Source organism: Nansenia antarctica, assembly GCF_963989245.1.
Source record: "Nansenia antarctica genome assembly, chromosome: 17".
NCBI lineage: Eukaryota > Metazoa > Chordata > Actinopteri > Argentiniformes > Microstomatidae > Nansenia > Nansenia antarctica.
This window is the reverse complement of record NC_137687.1, coordinates 14571522-14592198: the sequence shown is the minus strand read 5'-3', so window position 1 is coordinate 14592198 and position 20677 is coordinate 14571522. Positions and strand designations below refer to the sequence as shown.

The 20677-nt window shown below is 45.4% G+C and overlaps 2 protein-coding genes across 3 annotated transcripts; one reads left to right on the top strand and one right to left on the bottom strand.

Moving 5' to 3' along the window:
* Positions 1-941: 941 nt before the first annotated feature.
* Positions 942-11757, bottom strand: maf1b (MAF1 homolog, negative regulator of RNA polymerase III b). Its single transcript, XM_080547602.1, has 8 exons — positions 11260-11757; positions 10520-10608; positions 6638-6769; positions 5789-5948; positions 5396-5517; positions 4213-4332; positions 3353-3442; positions 942-3019 (listed from the first exon to the last, which is right to left on the bottom strand). Exons 2-8 carry the CDS (start codon positions 10600-10602, stop codon positions 2995-2997), a joined length of 732 nt encoding a protein of 243 aa, XP_080403728.1. The 5' UTR covers positions 10603-10608; positions 11260-11757; the 3' UTR covers positions 942-2994.
* Positions 11758-12452: 695 nt separating this feature from the next.
* shrprbck1r (sharpin and rbck1 related) lies at positions 12453-20444 on the top strand. 2 transcript variants are annotated; one of them, XM_080547593.1, is made up of 14 exons: positions 12453-12858; positions 13590-13764; positions 13886-13969; positions 14094-14235; positions 14345-14435; positions 14678-14969; positions 15199-15302; positions 15657-15827; positions 17146-17306; positions 17679-17790; positions 18014-18193; positions 18430-18528; positions 19393-19536; positions 19733-20444. In XM_080547593.1, the coding sequence occupies exons 1-14, from the start codon at positions 12532-12534 to the stop codon at positions 19811-19813; spliced, it is 2163 nt and encodes a 720-aa protein (XP_080403719.1). In that variant the 5' UTR covers positions 12453-12531; the 3' UTR covers positions 19814-20444. The 2 variants fall into 2 exon arrangements, with proteins under 2 accessions (XP_080403719.1, XP_080403718.1); XM_080547592.1 differs by having other exon boundaries at positions 15615-15827.
* Positions 20445-20677: the final 233 nt, after the last annotated feature.

Here is a 20677-nt window from a genome sequence, read left to right as displayed (position 1 = left end):
GGTGACAGAGAGGAGGATAGAGACAGTAGAGATTGACAGGAAGGATGGTTGAGAGAGAGGAGGATAGAGACTGACAGGAAGGATGGGTGAGAGAGAGAGAGAGGAGGATAGAGACAGTAGAGATTGACAGGAAGGATGGTTGAGAGAGAGAGGAGGATAGAGACAGTAGAGATTGACAGGAAGGATGGGTGAGAGAGAGAGGAGGATAGAGACAGTAGAGATTGACAGGAAGGATGGGTGAGAGAGAGAGAGAGAGGAGGATAGAGACAGTAAAGATTGACAGGAAGGATGGTTGAGAGAGAGAGGAGGATAGAGACAGTAGAGACTGACAGGAAGGATGGGTGAGAGAGAGGAGGATAGAGACTCATCTGTCCCACCCTGCTAACTGACTCATCTGCCTTGCCCTGCTAACTGACTCATCTGCCCCACCCTGCTAACTGACTAACCCTAATCCTGCTAACTGACTCACCTGCCCTGCCCCCACCCTGCTAACTGACTCCTCATCTGCCTTTTCAGTTCACTATTATGTGTAGTAGTCCATGGCTTTCCTTTATGGCCTAAATGCTTCACTTGTTAGCATTGTTAACTTATATTTCCCTTTAATATCTCTGAGACCACAATCATATTCACCTAAACAACCTCAATTTCCTCCCCATTGTGTCCTCTGTATATTTGTGTGTGTATATAACTGGATTACCTGCCTGATCACTCAAAGCGATGCCCTAATCTCAACACCTCTCCTGAGCAAGGCTCCTCAACCCTCCATGTCAGGAGGATCCTTCTTGCCACCTTTCTTCTCTCCACCACCCAGATGTACAGGTTTGTCAAACATGGTTTGAGGACATGGTTTGGTACATTGGTACATTGGTACGTGGTTTGGTTCAAACACAACTTTATTCACGTAAGCATACTAGGAAATCAAACAGGATCTGAGAGGTTATGGGAGCCAACAATTCCCAGTGTTAATTCTCTCAAAACAACATGTATATATTGTGAAACATTAACAATCATTACTGAAGCAGCTTGTTTATCTGAAGCATTGGTGTGGTGATGCTGTCTTTGTCTTAGTAAACCTGCCTGCACATAAAATGAAATAAAAACCAAAAGCATTTGTAATGTTGACTTGAGCAATGAAGAAAAACGTATACAAACAATTGATTGTAGGGATGTGAAGTTGATATAGAAACAAGAACAGTAATACAGTCGTGAAAAAGATAGGACACCCCATGAAAAACTTTCAACTTATTTAAAGATATGGACATTTGATCTTAACAATATTGAGAGATGGAGGTAATACAACTGGATTGTATTATTATTATTTATTTTTTATATTTGTAATATATTAATTAATTGAAATGCTTAGGACACAAAAAAGGACACCCCCACATAAATGACTACTTAAAATGAAGTGGATGGGGACCATTCAACATGACCATGCAACATGACAATGACCCAAAACATTCCAGTAAATCCACCAAGGAATGGTTCAAAAGAAAGAAATGGAGAATCCTGCAATGGCCAAGTCAAAGCCCGGATCCCAATCCTATTGAGATTCTATGGGGTGATTTGAAATGGGCTGTGCCTGCAAGACACCCCTCAAACATCACACAGCTGAGAGAAGTCTGCATGGAGGAGTGGGAAACACGTTCTCCCAGTCAATATCAGAGACTGGTATACAGTTATAGGAAACAACTAATTGAAGTTATTTCAGCCAAAGGGGGCGATACCAGCTAGTAGGGCAATACCAGCTAGTAGGGCAATACCAGCTAGTAGGGCATAGGGGTCCTAATTTCTCCCTCAGTAGGAATTGGCATCTTTGTTAATCTTTTATTGAATACATTTTTCATTGTTTTTGGTTCAATTACATCACCAGAATATAATTGAACATAGAACATAGAACTCAGAACTCAAAACCTAGAACATAGAACTCAGAACGTCAGGGAACAGTGTGTCATGTAAGGAACAGCGTAAGTCAGTTGTCAAAAATAACTAAATATTGAATGGGGTGTCAATATTTTCATGACTGTATAGGCAGAACAATGCGACACAGGCTCTGATGAAATTCATATATACGCTGCAAATCTGATGTCCATATTGCTTTCCATGGCAGTGCTATCCCATCCTCTAGAGAGGCTAATGTGCAGTAGTAAGAATCAATATTACAAATTCCAATACAAATGCAGCATTTATTTCCAAACTCAGTGCTATAAAAAGTTCAGTTCTCACAGTAACATCAAACATAAAAGCCAGACATAGAATGGAAGAAAAATCACAAATGAATATCCAGCCGATCAGTCGTTCAATCCCATTAGCTCACAGAGTTTCAGTTCATAAGTCCCTTCCCATCCATGGCTCTCACAGATGCTGGTGCTGGACTATATCTGCCTCCGTTTTAACCGTGGGTTTTAATGACATCATTTGCTTGGATCTCTAATGTCGGGAGAATGTGCTCATCCATTAAAATGTATGACATTAGGACACGCCTCCTCTTCCAGTCTTGTGTGGGACTCTTTGGGAATTCAGGATCCAAGCAGAGGCTGGTGTGGAGGAAAGCAGGCCTGGGAGTTGGAGAGGCTTCCAGAACTAAATCTGGAGATTTGTAATAGGACCACAGTGGAGGCGAGGAGAGCTTGGGGTTAGGGAGGAGGACCCAATAACAACAATCACACAGGGTCAGTAACCACAATGGAGGGCAGAGAGCTGGGTCAATGGGAGACCCATTCCACATACCCGGCTGGGCTAACCGAACCCTAAATGTCCTTCAGTACCGTTGGAGTCCAGCTGATGCAAACAGTGTGAAACATGCATCTGTCAAAAGTAAAATGTTCTTCCTCTATGTGAGGACATGACGTGGGCTTCCTGGGTCCAGCAGTGAGCGAGATGAAATAAACACAAAACAAGGAACAGATGAAGAAAAAAAGGATTGAAAATTGAGAAGACAGGATAGAATCATGGGCCAGGTTCTTCGGCCGGGGTGGTGTCTCACAGAGAGGGTTAGACACAGAGAGCACTGGGGAACCTGCAGACAGAGAGAACAACGTCGGCTCAAAGACTCTCTGGAATGTGTCACTCAAAGTCAGTGTGTGTGTGTGTGTGTGTGTGTGTGACATCACCCTACCTGTCGTCAGTGTGACATCACCCTACCTGTCGTCAGTGTGACATCACCCTACCTGTCGTCAGTGTGACATCACCCTACCTGTCCTCAGTGTGACATCACCCTACCTGTCCTCAGTGTGACATCACCCTACCTGTCCTCAGTGTGACATCACCCTACCTGTCCTCAGTGTGACATCACCCTACCTGTCCTCAGTGTGACATCACCCTACCTGTCCTCAGTGGGACATCACCCTACCTGTCCTCAGTGAATCCCTCCAGCTCCTCCTCATCATCCAGTTCCATGTCCAGCTCGTCCAGAGGTCCACGGCCATACCCACTCATGACACTGCGGAAACAAAACCATACCTCATTATCCTTGTATGAAATGAGAGACTCATAGCAGCCATTTTGACAGTCTAACTCTCTAACCATTTACAGTGTCTGTAGAAATAATTAGCTTGTATTTATGTAAGTGTAATGTGTTTTATTGATAATGTTAGAAAGGCCTAGACGACTTGGAGGGTTGGGTCTACCAAATTGTCGGTATTACTAGTGGGCTGCCAACATTAGGGTTTTTAAATACTGGCTTCAGTGAGGTTTTTGACCTGATGAGGCAAACTCCTTCAAACCTGTATCACTGAAGGTTCTAGTGCACTCTCCTATTCAAACTGTAAAGCTACCTTAATTAGGCCCCTATACTTTCTTTTATTTACCTTTTGTTTCTTTTTATTATTACTACTCAATCTTTTCAGTTTGTAAAGTGTCTTTGAGTGTCTAGAAAAGCGCTATATAATGTCTAATGTACAGAGAGAGGTGTTGCTGCTAACCTGACAGAGCTAATGTTAGACAGAGAGATGGGAGGTGTTGCTGCTAACCTGACAGAGCTAATGTTAGACAGAGAGATGGGAGGTGTTGCTGCTAACTTGACAGAGCTAATGTTAGACAGAGAGATGGGAGGTGTTGCTGCTAAACTGACAGAGCTAATGTTAGACAGAGAGATGGGAGGTGTTGCTGCTAACCTGACAGAGCTAATGTTAGACAGAGAGATGGGAGGTGTTGCTGCTAACCTGACAGAGCGACAGGTTAGACAGAGAGATGGGAGGTGTTGCTGCTAACCTGACAGAGCGACAGGTTAAGAAGACGATCCTCTTCAGCTTCTTGTTGTAGAAGAAGTAGTTGAAGGACCAGAGGCTGCCCTCCTCTCCGAAGGGGTCTGAGTCCAGGTCAGGGTTGTAGCTGGACCAGAGAGACATAAGGCCTGAATACACACACTGATACAACCAGAGGCATATATACAGAACTGAATACACACACTGATACAACCAGAGGCATATATACAGAACTGAATACACACACTGATACAACCAGAGGCATATACTGTATACAGAACTGAATAACACTGATACAACCAGAGGCATATACAGAACTATTAGGGATGGGCATGAATACTCAAGTACTGGATTGGTACTCAATTGTAATTACTATAAATTCTAAACATGCTTGCTATTGATTTTGCAATGTAGATAAAATATACAGTATATACACACATACACTCAGTAACACTTTATCAGGAACACCTGTCCACCTTCTCATTCGTTCAGGTGGTGTAATGTTGTGGGGAATGTTTTCTTGGCACACTGTGGGCCTGTTAATACCAATCATGGCTTGAATGCCACGGCCTATTACAGTATTGTTGCTGACCCTGTGCATCCCTTCATGGCCACAATGTACCCATCTTCTAATGGCTACTTCCAGCATGATAATGCACCATGTCACACAGCAAAATTCGTCTCAAACTGGTTTCATGAACATCACAGTGAGTTCAGAGTTCTTCAGTGGCCTTCCCAGTCACCGGACAACAGAACACCTTTGGGATGTGGTAGAACGGGAGATTCACAGCTTGAAAGTGCAACTGAAGAATCTGCAGGAATTGTGTGATGCAATCATGTCATCATGGACCAGAATCTCAATGAATGTTTCCAATATCTTGTAGAATCAATGCCACAAAGAATTGAGGCTGTTCTGAGAGTAAAGGGAGACCCTACCCAGTATTAGTATAGCGTTCCTAATAAAGTGTTCAGTGAGTGTATGAGTACTCTAAATAAAATCTGGTGAGTACTCAAAACAATGCAAATGTAGGGATACAACTACTTACCAACAGCAAACAAACAAAGTACTGCATACCCAACACACACACACACACACACACACACACACACACACACACACACACACACACAAACACACACACACACACACACACACACACACACACACACACACACACACGCACACACACCTGTAGATGTCACACCCCTGCAGGTTGATTTCCTGGTCTATGGCGTTCCACAGCTCTGGCCCCAGGGAGTTGAACTCCTCTCCAACAGCTGAGAACAGGCTGCTGTTCACTGCATCGGCCACCTGGGGGAGACAGAAACACACAATAACTATGACTTCACATTTACAATAGAGATGTGCTACCTAATCCTGTTACACAGTCCTTATGTGTATGACAGTCCTTATGTGTATGACGTTTACAGTCCTTATGTGTATGACTTTTACAGTCTATATTTGTATCTGCAAGCGACTTTGTAATTGGGCTTGAATGAAGGGGTCCTTTTTGTAAAAGACCACGCATCCAATCAGATTGGATTCCAGTAAGGTTCATGATGTCAGAGGAGGCGGTGCTGACCCAGTTGAGGCTGGGCTCCCGGCTGAACTCGTGGGAACGTGCAGCGCTGAAGTCATAGTCTGGCCTGAAGGACTCGTTGAGCGTGGTGATGAGGTAGAACAAGGTCTTCCTGCAACACTTGTCACTCAGAGGGTTCTGCTCCTCACTGCTCTTCCCCAGGCTGTTAAAGGGATGAGTGGATCAGGTTATTAAAGGGATGAGTGGATCAGGTTATTAAAGGGATGAGTGGATCAGTTATTTAGTTACGTACATTCATATCTTTATCTATCCATGTTCTACTGAAGTGACTGGCACAGGCACGACATAGATATGACCTCTTGTATGACCTCTATGTGGGGTATACATTGATATGACCTCTATGTGGTGTATATGTTACGGTACATGTGGGAAAACTAGGGTTAGGGTTAGGTGCTACGTCAACTTGGTACATGCTGGCATGTCTAACCCCAACCCTAATCCTAACCCTAACCCTACCCCTAACCGTAGCACCCTAGCACCTAACCCTAACCCTAGTTTTCCCGTATTCCCACATGTACCGTAACATATACATTGATATGACCTCTATGTGGTGTACACATTGATATGACCTCTATGTGGTGTATACATTGATATGACCTCTATGTGGTGTATACATTGATATGACCTCTATGTGGTGTATACATTGATATGACCTCTTGTATGACCTCTATGTGGTGTATACATTGATATGACCTCTTGTATGACCTCTATGTGGTGTATACATTGATATGACCTCTTGTATGACCTCTATGTGGTGTATACATTGATATGACCTCTGTCTGACCTCTATGTGGTGTATGTGGTGGGTGGGCAGGGGGTTGGGGTACTTACTGGGGTGGGCTGTGGTACTCGCTGGACTGGGGGGGTGAGAGCGCCTCCAGGACGTGTGGCTCCCCCTCCTGGCAGAACTGCTTAAACATATGTTTGTCGTCCCCAGCCATTTTACAGGAGTAGCTCTCGATCCTACAGAGACAGAGACAGAGACGGGAGTCACGGTTCTGTATCCCAGCAACATTACATGGTGAATCTGAACAATCTGAACAACCCCCCCCCCCCCCCAAAAAAAAAGAAAACACATTTTGATACATATACACTCACCGAGCACTTTTATTAGGAACACCTGTAAACTTCTCATTTATTCAGGTGGTGTAATAGCATGGGGGATGTTTTCTTGGCACACTTTGAGCCCGTTAATACCAATCAATCAATCCAACTGCAAATCAATTGACCCCACCAGATGCCAGGCCTGTACTGTAACCCTGGCGATGCTCTGCCAGGCCTGTACTGTAACCATGGTGATGCTCTGCCAGGCTTGTACTGCAACATTATTTTTACTTCAAGTCTTGTCACCAGGAAATGAAATGCTGTTCAACTGGATTTAAATCAGAGGATTGGCCAAGTCAATCAAGGCCTTCACACTTTCTGGCCCTGAAAAACTCCCTAGTTGCTATGGCAATATGTTTTCAGATCATTGTGTTACTATATGATCGCCATCCAATTCATTTTGAGGTATTTGCTTACACTCGAGCAGATGTTTCTGTGTGTGTCTGTGTTGTGGCATACAACAAGCTTGTGTCTGTTTCACTGTGTTCTATTTGAGGGGTGTGTTCTATTTGAGGGGTGTGTTCTATTTGAGGGGTGTGTTCTATTTGAGGGGTGTGTTCTATTTGAGGGGTGAGTGGAATGCCACAGCAGAGGGAGGAGTGGAGCAGGGTTTGGTGCCGTGTTTACTTTACCTCCACCCTGGTTATGTAAGAGCAGAGGTTGTACAACTGCCAAGCTCTTGCTCTGAAAGACACATCATGGGCCTGTCTAATTATAGAAACCGCCAAAGGTCGCTGGGGGTCACATAATGGCATACATGACCCAGTTTCCACAGACTATAGACCCCCAGTGGAGAAAACATGAAACATACATGACCCAGTTTCCACAGACTATAGTGGACGGACATATTGGAGGAAACATTAAACCGGTTTTAGTCATTGAAAAGGCTAGGATGACTCGCCCTGCACAGGCTAAGCCTTCTAGGAGAAATCGTGCAAAAAAAAAAAGTCAAAGCTGATAGAAATGATTTATTGCTGCAATTCGGTCATCCCAGCAGCAGGTGGTGCTACACTATTATTATGTTACATACGTAATCAAATGTACATTTTATGATATAGACGCATTACGGAGCAGTGCAGCCACACCATCTCCTCCCACAGCTGTGTGGGTGTGAATGGAGAATCGAATGTTGTCGTGCGACAATATCGCATCGCACGCCGTGTGCATTGTCTCATTCAAAACAATGGAATCGAATTCGGGGTGCGACAAAATCGCACACCGTGTGCATTGGCCTTAAGGGCATTAAGCTCTTAGGGTTAGGGTTAGCATGTGTGAACGGCGAAAATCACTGGCGGAGCCGGGTTGGGATTCCATGTAATTTACAGGGCACCCGAATATGTAGATGGTGTTAAATGTATTTTGAATCATTGATTGCATCTGACATCTTTCACGACCGCGGTTACCATGGTAACGGTAGTAGCGCAACTGCCCTGGATGGATGGAGAAAGGAGAATCAGTTGTAGTAATGCTATTGTTGTTATTGTTATTTTTGTTAGTTATTGTTGTTGTTGTTGTTGTTATTATTATTGTTGTTGTTGTTGTTGTTGTTATTATTATTGTTGTTGTTGTTATTATTGTTATTGTTATGGGACTTGTCAATTATAAATACACTGGAGATTGAAAAGCTGTGGAAAACGTGTTATTAGCTCAAAGCACAGGAGTTATATACAGTATAAGTGTAAAATTAGATGTCAGTGTAATTTGCAAGAGCAGGCTGCTTGGTTTAATAAGACAATACAGCTCTGAAATATTGAATTGACAGTGTTAAAAACTGTCACAATTTCCATTACATACATTCTTATACTGTATAGCTGGCTGCATGTGAGTGTGTTTCATCAGGGCTCTTGTCTTAGTTGAACATTGCTTGTAAATACTAGGTATTTGCACAAATGTAGCTTATTTATTGGGGGTGGAAAGAGGCAGCCACGTAGGTCTCGTTGTGTTGAAGCCAGCTTGGCAAGGCTGGTATCATGGGGCGTACTAATCCAGTAAGCAGGCTAAACACCAGCAAACTTGGCAACTCTGATTACAGTCAGCTGTGTGTGTGTGTGTGGGGGGGGGGGTCTGTCTCTGTGTATAAGCTCCATATCACTCTCCATGACAGTCTCCAAATAGCCACAAAGGCCTGTTAGAGGACACTCTGTCCTGCTTCACAGCCAGGATAGGGGTCACCACAACCAGCCTTGTTCCATACTCACTGGGTCCATAACCCACTCCAACACTGGGTCCATATCCCACTCCAACACTGGGTCCATAACCCACTCCAAGTGACCTCAAGGTCTGCTGAAGCTAATCCAACATCTCTGTTGCATAACAGAAAACAATTATCTTCCACATTAATGGGATCGAGACTTGGTGAGAGCGTGGCCATATTAACAATATTATCCATAATTACATGCAGGCTAATTGCAACAGAAATTGAGCATTGAATGGGGTTATATTGTTATGGAAATCATATTGCATAACACCTGATCTCGCTTTGCACTGTTTGGTCTCCCTCATGCACATACTTATCATCTGCACCACTGATCTTTAGCACAAAGACACACCTAATGTGTGAACACACACCTTTCTGGCTTCATGATATCACCACTGACATGCTTGGTCTGTCACTCTGTCTGTCTGTGGTACTAAAACAGACATCTGTGTGTATTTTGGGTGGGGGTTTTGAACGGCATTGCATTACCCTGCAGTTTTCCCTTCTAAGTTGTCCACTAGTTGTCTGCACGTATGTGTACAAGCTGTCATTCTGTATGTGTCCTTGTCCTTAGTCCAGGCTGTATGTTTGATGTACGGTGTTCATAATCACACTAAGCCCCTAGCGTTAATCTGGCCTTTTAAAATGCAGCCTCCTAGGCCAATCAGACATAGGGCCTTACTCTCCTGAAACACCATGGACCTCCTAGGCCAATCAGACATAGGGCCTTACTCTCCTAACTCTCTAACCCTAACCCTGAAACACCATGGACCTCCTAGGCCAATCAGACAGAGGGCCTTACTCTCCTGAAACACCATGGACCACCTAGGCCAATCAGACATAGGGCCTTACTCTCCTAACTCTCTAACCCTAACCCTGAAACACCATGGACCTCCTAGGCCAATCAGACAGAGGGCCTTACTCTCCTGAAACACCATGGACCACCTAGGCCAATCAGACAGAGGGCCTTACTCTCCTGAAACACCATTGGGAGAAGAAGGAGGTAGGGTGTAGTGGTCTGTGTACAGGGTTAGGGTTAGGGTAGCCGCGCATAAATTCGACACAGAAGTATAAATTGGGCTTTAGTGACCCTTAGTAATAAAACAGCGTGTGTTCACATTTGAAAACTACCTCTCTGTTATTGCACCATTTACCATCATCTGTTTTGTCTTCAGATGTGATATTGTATGCATATATGTGTAATTACATGTAATGTGATATTGTATGTATATATGTGTAATTACATGTAATGTGATATTGTATGTATATGTGTAATTACATGCAAGGTCATCATTGCAGGCTGCAGATGATTTTGGTCACAGAAGTCTTGTGTGCCTTTTAAATATAGTTTCATAATGCTCTGTGAGTATCTATGACGTCCTATGAATGTTTTAGGGTAGCAAGTCAATTACCTGCCAAGGATGTGTGACTCTCCTGTTTCAACACAGAGCTGGGAGCTCAGAGCCTCAAAACTGGAACTCTCCAATAGTTTCATCGTTGCCTGTTGAAAAAGAGCAGAGTTCAAAATCAAATAGATAACCTTTCACACATAACGCCGGTCACATTGGTAAGGACAGTCAGTGAGTCAAGCAATCGGAATGGCTTTTCTATTGCTTAGGCAGGTTAGCTGAAGTATTGCTCGCCATAAAAACAAGAATCGCATAAAAGAAGTGTAGTTCATGCTGTGCTGTTATTGAGCTTCTTGGGACAGGTTCAGAGTGTGCTCTGTGAATAGGTAATATAAGTAATGGTTCCAATTGAAGATTGGAATGATGTCACCTGGATCAAATGTAATCTGATGCTGGGAACAGTGTGACTTGGACCACAGGCTTAGCTGTCACCTATCAACAAAAAAGGCCTAACCAGCCCATCCCCCATCCCACTTTGACCCAAACATCCCCTGCCCCCACACCAGCTTACACTCTTCCTGGTTTCATGTATTCACCCGTTTAGTGGCGAGCTGAATGCAATTTAAAAGGCTATATTATGGGGAAATATATATTCATTGTAAGCTAAATGAATTTGACTAACGTTAGGCCTAGGTCTATGTTATTGACTAAAGCAAGCTGCTGAAAGCGAAGCATATTACACAACAAACAAACAGCTATCTATGTAGCCATCTTATCTTGATAATGACAACCGTCAAGCTCACCGATATCGACACAGATCAGTCTTCACTGGATCTTCTTCTTCGTGCACGAAACAAAAGGACTTGTTCGGTTGTTGATGTTATGTTGCAATAACACTACAATAACACTAGACTAGCTGGCTAGTACACAATAACACTAGACTAGCTTCCTGGCTAGCACTGTTGTCAGGCGAGTTATTCACTAAAAATTAGCATCGTGCAACAACATTGGTCGGTCGAGATTGACTTATCGAGTGAGTGCCTATTTTGATCGAAAAACAGCTCCTGCTGATTGAATGCATCGAATGGACAGATCGTCTTCTGAATTGATCGTCTTCTGAATTCATCAACGGTCCGATGTCTAAACAAAGATCATAAAGTTGCCCTTTATGAATCGATGTACTCGCCCAGTTAGTACCTACTTAGCTAGCTAGTCCCCTGTGTTTTTAAGTGTCCAAGATAGCTACCGTGTCCTCGATTTAGTCGCTTTATTTATTCAGATTAGAGCTAGCCTCAGATAGCTAGCCTCGTAACAACAGTCACAACAACAACGGAATCCACTGTACTTTCTAACCCCGCCTCCCTCCGCACTGCCCATATACTATCTCCATGGTCACAGACCACGCCTACCCACAGGAGCAGTTCACTCTGATTGGCTGACGTGTCTGTCAATATAGATTAAATTAATTCAAAGATAATAATAATAATAATACATTTATTTTATAAGGCGCCTTTCATGGCACTCAAGGTCGCCGTACAACAACACATTTAAAAACAGTTAAAAAATTCAAAATACAAAATACATAGAAATATAGATTGGTTGAGAGGAAAAAAAACTGTCGACAGAGCACCAGTGCTGCTGAGAGACCATCATTTTGGAGAAAGAGGTCATAGCAGAGAGAGGTTAGTTGAGTATGTAGAGTATATAAAACAATTCGAGTATACTGGACTGGTACAACATGTTTACAACTGATTTTGAAAAATTGAGGAGCAGTGGACATTTTGCAGGATCGGGGATGTTTATCTTTTGTAGTACCATTCTACACCATGCGGGGGCGCCAATGTCCCAGAGCCGAACCAGAAGAGAGAGCAACAAACTCACCACAACGCACTTGCTTCCTGTTCACTCTCTCTGTTCAGTCCTGTGTGCTAATCAAATGAGTCGCTAGATCTGTACTACGATGAAACAGCTCTTATTTGTATGGCCAGCGCTAGTGGCAACAACATCAGGGCGGTGGTGATCCACACACCGGTGTCCTGACGTCTCCCAGGCCCGCTGAGACAGGGGGGACAGCCATGTCTCTGAGCTCAGGCGGGTGGACGACCACCCCGGTGGTGCCTCCGGACCGCTCCTCACAGTCACAGACCCCCGGGGGCCTGGGTGCCTCGCAGGCTGGGCCTGGCTGCCACACCACTGTGTTGATCTCGGTCCGGGTGTCCGTGTGCCACTCCGGGATCCGGCCTCTGTGCCTCCCCGGGGCGCCGGGGGGGGAGGTAGGGGAGGGGGGGTCCGGGGGGTCCCTCCTCCGGCTGCAGCTCAGCATGGACCCGGGACAGCCCGGGGATTTCCGCCTCTCTCTGCGGGACACAGCCAGCGCCGGGACAGGGGGTCGCAGCAGCGTGGTAAGATAAGAAAGAGCTAACGTCAGTACATACCCCAGCCATCTGATCACCTTGTCTTGAGATGTCTTAAGATGTCTTAATTAACCAAAATAAGACATTTTTGTCTGTCAAGATGTCTCAAGTCGTCTTAAGACCTAACCTGAAGACATGCACTCATGCACTACCTTAAGACATGGAGTTAGTAACCAACGATCTTGGATCTATTTTCAGTCTCAGTCAGTCTGCTCTGAAGTCTAAAGTTGACCATGTCGTCACTCAACAGCAGCACATGATTGCAGTTTGACTAGTAGGTTGTTAAGCTTTCAAACCCCAATGCAGGAAAGTGGAGTCGCATGTTATTGTTATTGTCGATGTGTGTGGCAGGTCAGGTGTAGGTGGGCTGAGAGGGGGGGGTCTCCTTTTCTTGTTGTACGTTCTATGGCTCTGTGAGGGTGTTATTGACATACTTGTTGTTGTGACATGTCTGTCACGTACAAACAACGGATTGTATAACCACAATATATAACCATCAGGGAGATGTCTGGAGTTTAGCTTTTTGTGGCTTGAAGTTGTTTTCCCTTTGAATATGGACCAATGTATCTTTGGTGACTGTTAGCTAGTATTACACTTCACCCGTTAGCTAGTATTACACTTAACCTGTGCCTTAGCCAGGAGTTGGCAGTACAAACTCAAATACACATTACTCTCGTCTCTTCTTTTCTCCCTCCCTCGCTCCCTATCGATGTCTTCAGTCCGTCGCAGAGTTTGACTTGAGGTCGGTGCATTATGAGGTGAAGTCGCCCAAATGTCATGAGCTGAGTCTGGCCACGCCTCCTCATGACCGGATCAGCTTCAACTTTCGCTGCGAGCAAGAGGCGCAGGAGTGGGCCACCGTGGTGATGTCGTCGCTGAGAGAAGCGCACAGGGGTCAGTCTCACACTCGCTCTCTCACCCACTCTTACAACTGATTTGTTTGTCCAAACTAATTTCTTCATAGTCTCTCTGTGTAATAATCGCAATCCCCTGTGTGTGTCCGTCCCGTCCTCAGTTGCAGACAGCTCTCCCGCTGAGGACAGACAGCTGCCTCTGGAGGCCCTGGAACCTCCCAACTCTGCAGCCTTGCCGCGCACAGGTGCACAGCACAGCATGGACCATAACACTACATTAAAATCATGGGAGTGTACAGTCACAGATGATCTGACGGAGACATTGATACAGTCACACTGACCCCATGCCCCCTCACCTTATCTTTGTAGAGGACATGTGTACTGAGCTTACCCGGGCCATCGAGGCAGGTGACACACAGGCCGCTTCCACGTTTGCGGCCACGTTGGCGCGCCAGAAGGTAGCGCTCAGGATCCAGCCCTCTGAGAGGAGCTACGCCGACACAGAGATCAGGTGAGGATTGTTTGAGTGAAAGAGAGCTAGCTAGGGTCAAGATGAATTATGAGGCATTAAAAAAACAAGTGCTATGGAGCTTCTGATTGTGTTTGTGTGTGTCTCAAAGCTTGGCTGTCGTCGTGGAGGACTCTTCGTCCTCCTGTTGCGTCACCGTGAAGGTCTTGCCCCACACGACCGTCGCAGCACTCAAACAGAAGGTCAGTCTGAGACCTGTCATGTGACCTGTCCTCTCTTCCATGTTCTCTCTCTAGAATATCGCCAACCAGATCCAACGTAACACACTATTCTGTCTGTGTCTCTGTCACCCTATTTCTATGTTCTATCACTATCACTCCTCCTCTGTCTGGCTGGTCACATACTATAGTCCAGAGCTACGGATGGTTTCTACCTCTTCTATGTTTCTAGTTGATCAATTCTCACTCTTCCTGTTGTGCCTCAGGTGTTCTGGGACTATGGCTTCCACGCGCGGGTACAGCGCTGGGTCATTGGCCAATGCCTGTGCGCTGACCAGCGCTCGCTGGCCTCGTACGGCGTGCGCCAGGACGGGGACACGGCCTTCTTATACCTCCTGTCGGCCCGCCACGCCCGCCTGACGCGCCAGCTGCTCCAGCAGGACCAGGAGAGCGCCCTCCTCTCCCCCGCCGCCCTCCTCACCTCCCCCCCCTCTCTGCCCTCCAGCAACGGCCCCTCATACAGCACCCTGCCCCCTAGACTGAACCACAGCAGCCTAGGTGAGCCACCCAGAGTTGCCCCCCCCCCCCCACACACACACACACACACACACACACGCATTTAATACTCAACCACACACAGGTCCAATTCCAAATCACTCCTCAGCCCCTTACCCAAGAGCACTTCGGTTGGTGGTCATGTTTCTCACGCCTGTCCAATCCTGTCAGAAGAATGTCCGAGAATGTCCATACTGGCCACTGACCCGTTTTTCTCCTCCTGTCCCTACAGGCATGAGTGCTACAGGGGGGGCTGAGAGAGGGAACATCAGTGAGATCCAAGATCTCATCAACCTGGACATGCCTCAACTCAATGAAGCTCTCTCCTGCCCCCAGGTACACACTAGCTCTGGAGCTACTTACACAGTAACAACCCTATCCCTACGGAGGATCTGAGAAAGTGTTCCACTAAGTTAAGTGATATAATGTGTCTCACACACACAACATAAATAAGGTCTTGTTGTGAGTCCACTGACCAGTACCAAATGTGGGTTCCAGTTATAACCTATAGTAAGTAAGTAAGTAAGTAAAGCTTTATTTATATAGCGCCTTTCGTACATGAAATGCAACTCAAAGCGCATATACTATATACTATATACTGAATAACAAGCTCTTGCCCTAGAAATGAATGATATATACTCCACATAGGCAGCCAGCACTCCCACACAACGAGGTGCCTTTGTGTCTCAGGGTTGGGCCTGCCCGTCTTGCACGTACATTAACAAGCCCACGCGCCCCGGCTGTGAGATCTGCAGCACGGACCGTCCAGAGAGCTACACCGTCCCGGGGGGCTACAGACCGGACCCCCCAGAGCTGGCCCGCATGCATCAGGAGAAGGAGGCCCACCGACAGTACCAGCAGGTACACACACACACACACACACACACACACACACACACACACAGTACCAGCAGGTACACACACACACACACAGACAGTACCAGCAGGTACACACACACACACACACACACACACACACACACACACACACACACACACACACACACACACACACACAGACAGTACCAGCAGGTACACACACACACACACACACACAGACAGTACCAGCAGGTACACACACACACACACACACACACACACACAGACAGTACCAGCAGGTACACACACACACACACACACACAGACAGTACCAGCAGGTAGGACCCTCTGACTGTTACACACACACGCCGTGGCTCTCTGAGGCTCTGAGGCTGACTCTCTTCTCTTCTGTCTCTTTGTTGTTTAAAGGAGAAAGGGAGAAGAGAGGAGCTAAGGAGCGCTGGTGCTCAAAACAACTCACTACTGCAAAACCTGGACCAGGACTACTGACACACACACACACACACACACACACACACACACACACTCTCTCTCTCTCTCACTCACTCCACATCACAGAGAAACAAACTGGCATACACACATGGTGACACACTATTTCACAACTACATACTTGGATGGTTCTCTTCAAATCTCACACGTCAGGACACTGCTCAGTCGCTGCTTCATGGCTACATACCCCAATGATCTACATACGTATAGATACAGTACATACCCCAATGATCTACATACGTATAGATACAGTATATGGGTCAGTGACCTATCCTCTCTGTATACAAGTATGTCAGCACATAAACATGCGTGTATGACTTAAGTAAATGGCCGAATCCTGGCTATTGTTTGTTTAAGTGTTTGTATATAGGAACATGCTAAAACAGTTAATTAGCGTGTTTGTCATGAAGAACAGTACTTACAGTACGCTGCAAAGTCCAGGGTTGGCGTGTTTAACGTGTGCCATGCAGGTGAACCGTAGAGCACACCTTTCTGTTTTGTTGCAGCCTGGGTCACCAAGTTGAAAATGTGGCTTGTTTTTATTGACCTCAGTCAATAAGGGTTGTTTTTAATGTGTGGATTCTCAGAAGGTCATTGCAATTGTATTTAACTGCAAAAAAGCAGTCAAATAAAAAAAACATTTTTGAAGTTGAGGTGTGAGTGTGTATCTGTATGTGTGTGCTTGTTCATCCTGAACAAGGTTTTGTATAATAATACATTATTATAGATCTATAGATATTATATACATTATTATAGATAATTCAGTTCAAATAACCAAATTGGTTTCTTTTTTGTTGTTACAACACTGTTGTCATTTGGCACTTCCTGGTGTTGTGGACCTGTCACTCAGGCGAGGGAGGTGGAGCGGAGGGAGAACTTTGCTCGGCTGGTCATGATGGACGGTCAGGATCTGGTCCTGAACCCGGAGGCTGTGGACTGCAGGATCTGCTACCTGGACCTGCAGCCTGGGGAGGGCGTCCTGCTCAGGGAGTGTCTCCACTGCTTCTGCAGGTAAACACAGAGTCTAAAGTCACCTCCTACTTTCTCCACCGTAGTAAGTAAGTAAAGCGTTATTTATATAGCACCTTTCATACAAGAAATGCAGCTCAAAGTGCTTTACAACAGGATTAAGAACATAAAGTGAATATAAAAACATAGGCCTATATAAAAACATATACAACCATAGAATGAATATAAAAGCATAAAAGCACCTTAAACAATATGCCAGATATTCCTCTCAGATAACCAGAGAGTGAGGTGAGGGTCAGGGTGCAGAGTGAGGTGAGGGTTAGGGTGCAGAGTGGGCTGACTTGAATTCAAAGAGAGAGAGATTGACAGACAGACAGATGTTTAATGCAAAATGTCTGTGTGTGGTGTCCACAGAGATTGCCTGCGCTCGGTAATCCTTCTGTGTGAGGACCCTGAGGTGGCCTGTCCCTACCGTGACCATACCTATGCCTGCACCTGCACTCTGCAGGAGAGGGAGATCAGAGCTGTGAGTGGAGACGTCCTGGCCTTCTTATTATGTCATCATGCTAGCTTCACAATGGACACTAATGTACAGTTATGTTTAAGTAGACTATCGGAGGAACCTTTTCATTTTATTCTGCTCTGCAGAAGATGGTAACGTTCTACAGAGGCTAATGTAGACCCGGCGCAACATAACAATACTAGTCATTTAATATTGTCTTGCTCCCCTACCACTCTTTCACTTTCAGTTGGTGTCAGGAGAGGAGTACGAGCGCTGGCTGCAGAGAGGCTTGTCTGTGGCAGAGTCTCGCTGTGAGGGCAGCTACCACTGTGCCAGCCCAGACTGCTCTGGCTGGTGTGTCTACGAAGACACGGTCAACGTCTTCCACTGCCCTGTCTGTGGCCAGCACAACTGCCTGCTCTGCAAGGTACCCTCACACTGGTCTCAGAACCCAGAATCACATCTCTCGATTGATATTCTGGGGCCGTAGGAGGTCAACTCACTAGGCAGTGGTAGGTGTCAGCTAGTCTCCACCCCTCTTAAGGTTTTGCCTGATCTGCTCTCAATCCCCCTCATATGGTACAATGGAAACATGGTGGAATCAGCTGAATATGTTCAATGTTATCATTTGAGAGCAATGTGTTATGCATCTCTCTCTCTCAGGCGATTCATCAGGGGATGGACTGTAAGCAGTATCAAGATGATCTGACCGCCCGCGCTGTGAATGACTCTGCTGCCCGGAGAACCAAAGATCTGCTAAAGGTGACCTATAATGACCTACTGTAATCTGCTAAAGGTGACCTACTGTAATGACCTCAGTGTTTCCTCTATATGCATTGATTCAACTCGCTTCTTGATTGGCTACATTCCATCCACGTCACAATCGGACTCGCGAACAGGGTTGCCAGATGGGATTGACATTTTCCACCCTAACCACAGTCTAAAACCGCTAAATCCACCAAAAAAACCCGAGCCCATCTGGCAACCCTAGTCGACTCGGGAGTTGTCGGGAGTTGCCCACACACATAAGGATTTTTGGTCGTAAATATTGAACACATACAACATTTATGATTGTCGGCCCCAGGTGAGGGTTAGGGTTAGGGTGCAGAGTGAGGTGAGGGTTAGGGTGCAGAGTGAGGTGAGGGTTAGGGTGCAGAGTGAGGTGGGGGTTAGGGTGCAGAGTGAGGAGAGGGTTAGGGTGCGCTACGCGCGCGAAGACTGGCCTCACCGCCGCTAATGTGGAAATTCCTGGAGGAAACACTGGAATATATACATTTTCTCGCCTGAAAACCTATTAAAACTTCATAAAATGACATGTTAACACTTGTAGAAAAAATTACAAAATTACAGCTTTTAGCCAATGGAGGTTTAAAATGGAGGATTTAAAATCCCCGCTGCCGGCTGGTGCGAAATGCATTCTGGGAGGCAGGTGTGTTGTGCATAATGGAGAAGCGTTTATGAAAACTGATTCCAGGAAGTGTTTGAGCCCACAGTCTCTAGAGAGGAATGTGCTGTATGTAACAGGCCAGCTATGACATCTAATACTTAAATTAACTAAATAAAGTGCTTATTCATGTGTTAGGTACTAATTCATATTAACATATGATAACTTGTTCTTCCCCACAGACTCTAGTGCGTTCTGGGGAGGCCATGCACTGCCCTCAGTGTGGCATTATCGTGCAGAAAAAGGAGGGCTGTGATTGGCTGCGGTGCACGGTCTGTCACACTGAGATCTGCTGGGTCACCAGAGGGCCACGCTGGGGGCCGGGGGTAAGAGCTTTCTGCCTCTCTGGGGGGGGGGGGGGGGGTGTAAGAGCTGTCTCTCTCTGGGGGGGGGGGGGGGGGGTAAGAGCCTTCTGTATCTCTGGGGGGGGGGGGTCTTGCTCTCTAAACTTTCTCCATATTGCTTATGATTTGAAATGCAGTGATTTGGTGTCTGTCTGACATCTCTAATATTCTCCCACAGGGTCCAGGAGACACCAGCGGAGGCTGTCGCTGCAATGTGGACAGGCAAAAATGTCACCCCAAGTGTCAGAACTGCCACTGAGATGTACGGGGTGTGACGGAGTGTGTCCACGTTAGACCTGGAAGAGAGAGAGAACCATAAGCCAAAGTTGGTCATGCAGGACAAATGTGTTGCGTCGCTACTTAAATGATTAATAATTGCACTGCACATTTAACTATGCAATTTTTTTGGGTTGAGTTTTTCCTCCCTGAGAGTCATGCAATACTGCTCAGGGAAGCATTAGAATAAGTGTCCTTAACCTTCCAATGCTCTGAGCTGAAGTCTGCTAATGAGCATTGCGGGGGTAATAACAGAGAACACTGTGTTCTAGAAATAATGCAATTTTCTGCATGAAAATAGAACAAACATATCTTTATTGAAACCAACATTGGGTTGCTTTGCAAGAGAGTGCCAGCACCGTCATGGAAGTTCATGAGAGTTTGTATCAAATGAATACTGCCTCTTCTGTATATGCTGACATGAATACTGGCATTCTGTATCTCTACAGCACCTCAGAATGAAGCCAGGCTCTGCCACCCAGGTCTGATGCTACGTGACTATGACTACCCATGCTCTGATATGTTATATCTGATATGTTATATGTTATATGTTATATCTGATATGTTCTATGTTATATCTGATATGTTCTATGTTATATCTGATATGTTCTATGTTATATCTGATATGTTCTATGTTATATCTGATATGTTCTATGTTCTATGTTATATCTGATATGTTATATCTGATAGGTGATATGTTATATCTTATATTCTATATCTGATATGTTATATCTGATAGGTGATATGTTATATCTGATAGGTGATATGTTATATCTGATAGGTGATATGTTATATCTGATATGTTAAATCTGATATGTTATATCTGATATTTTATATCTGATAGGTT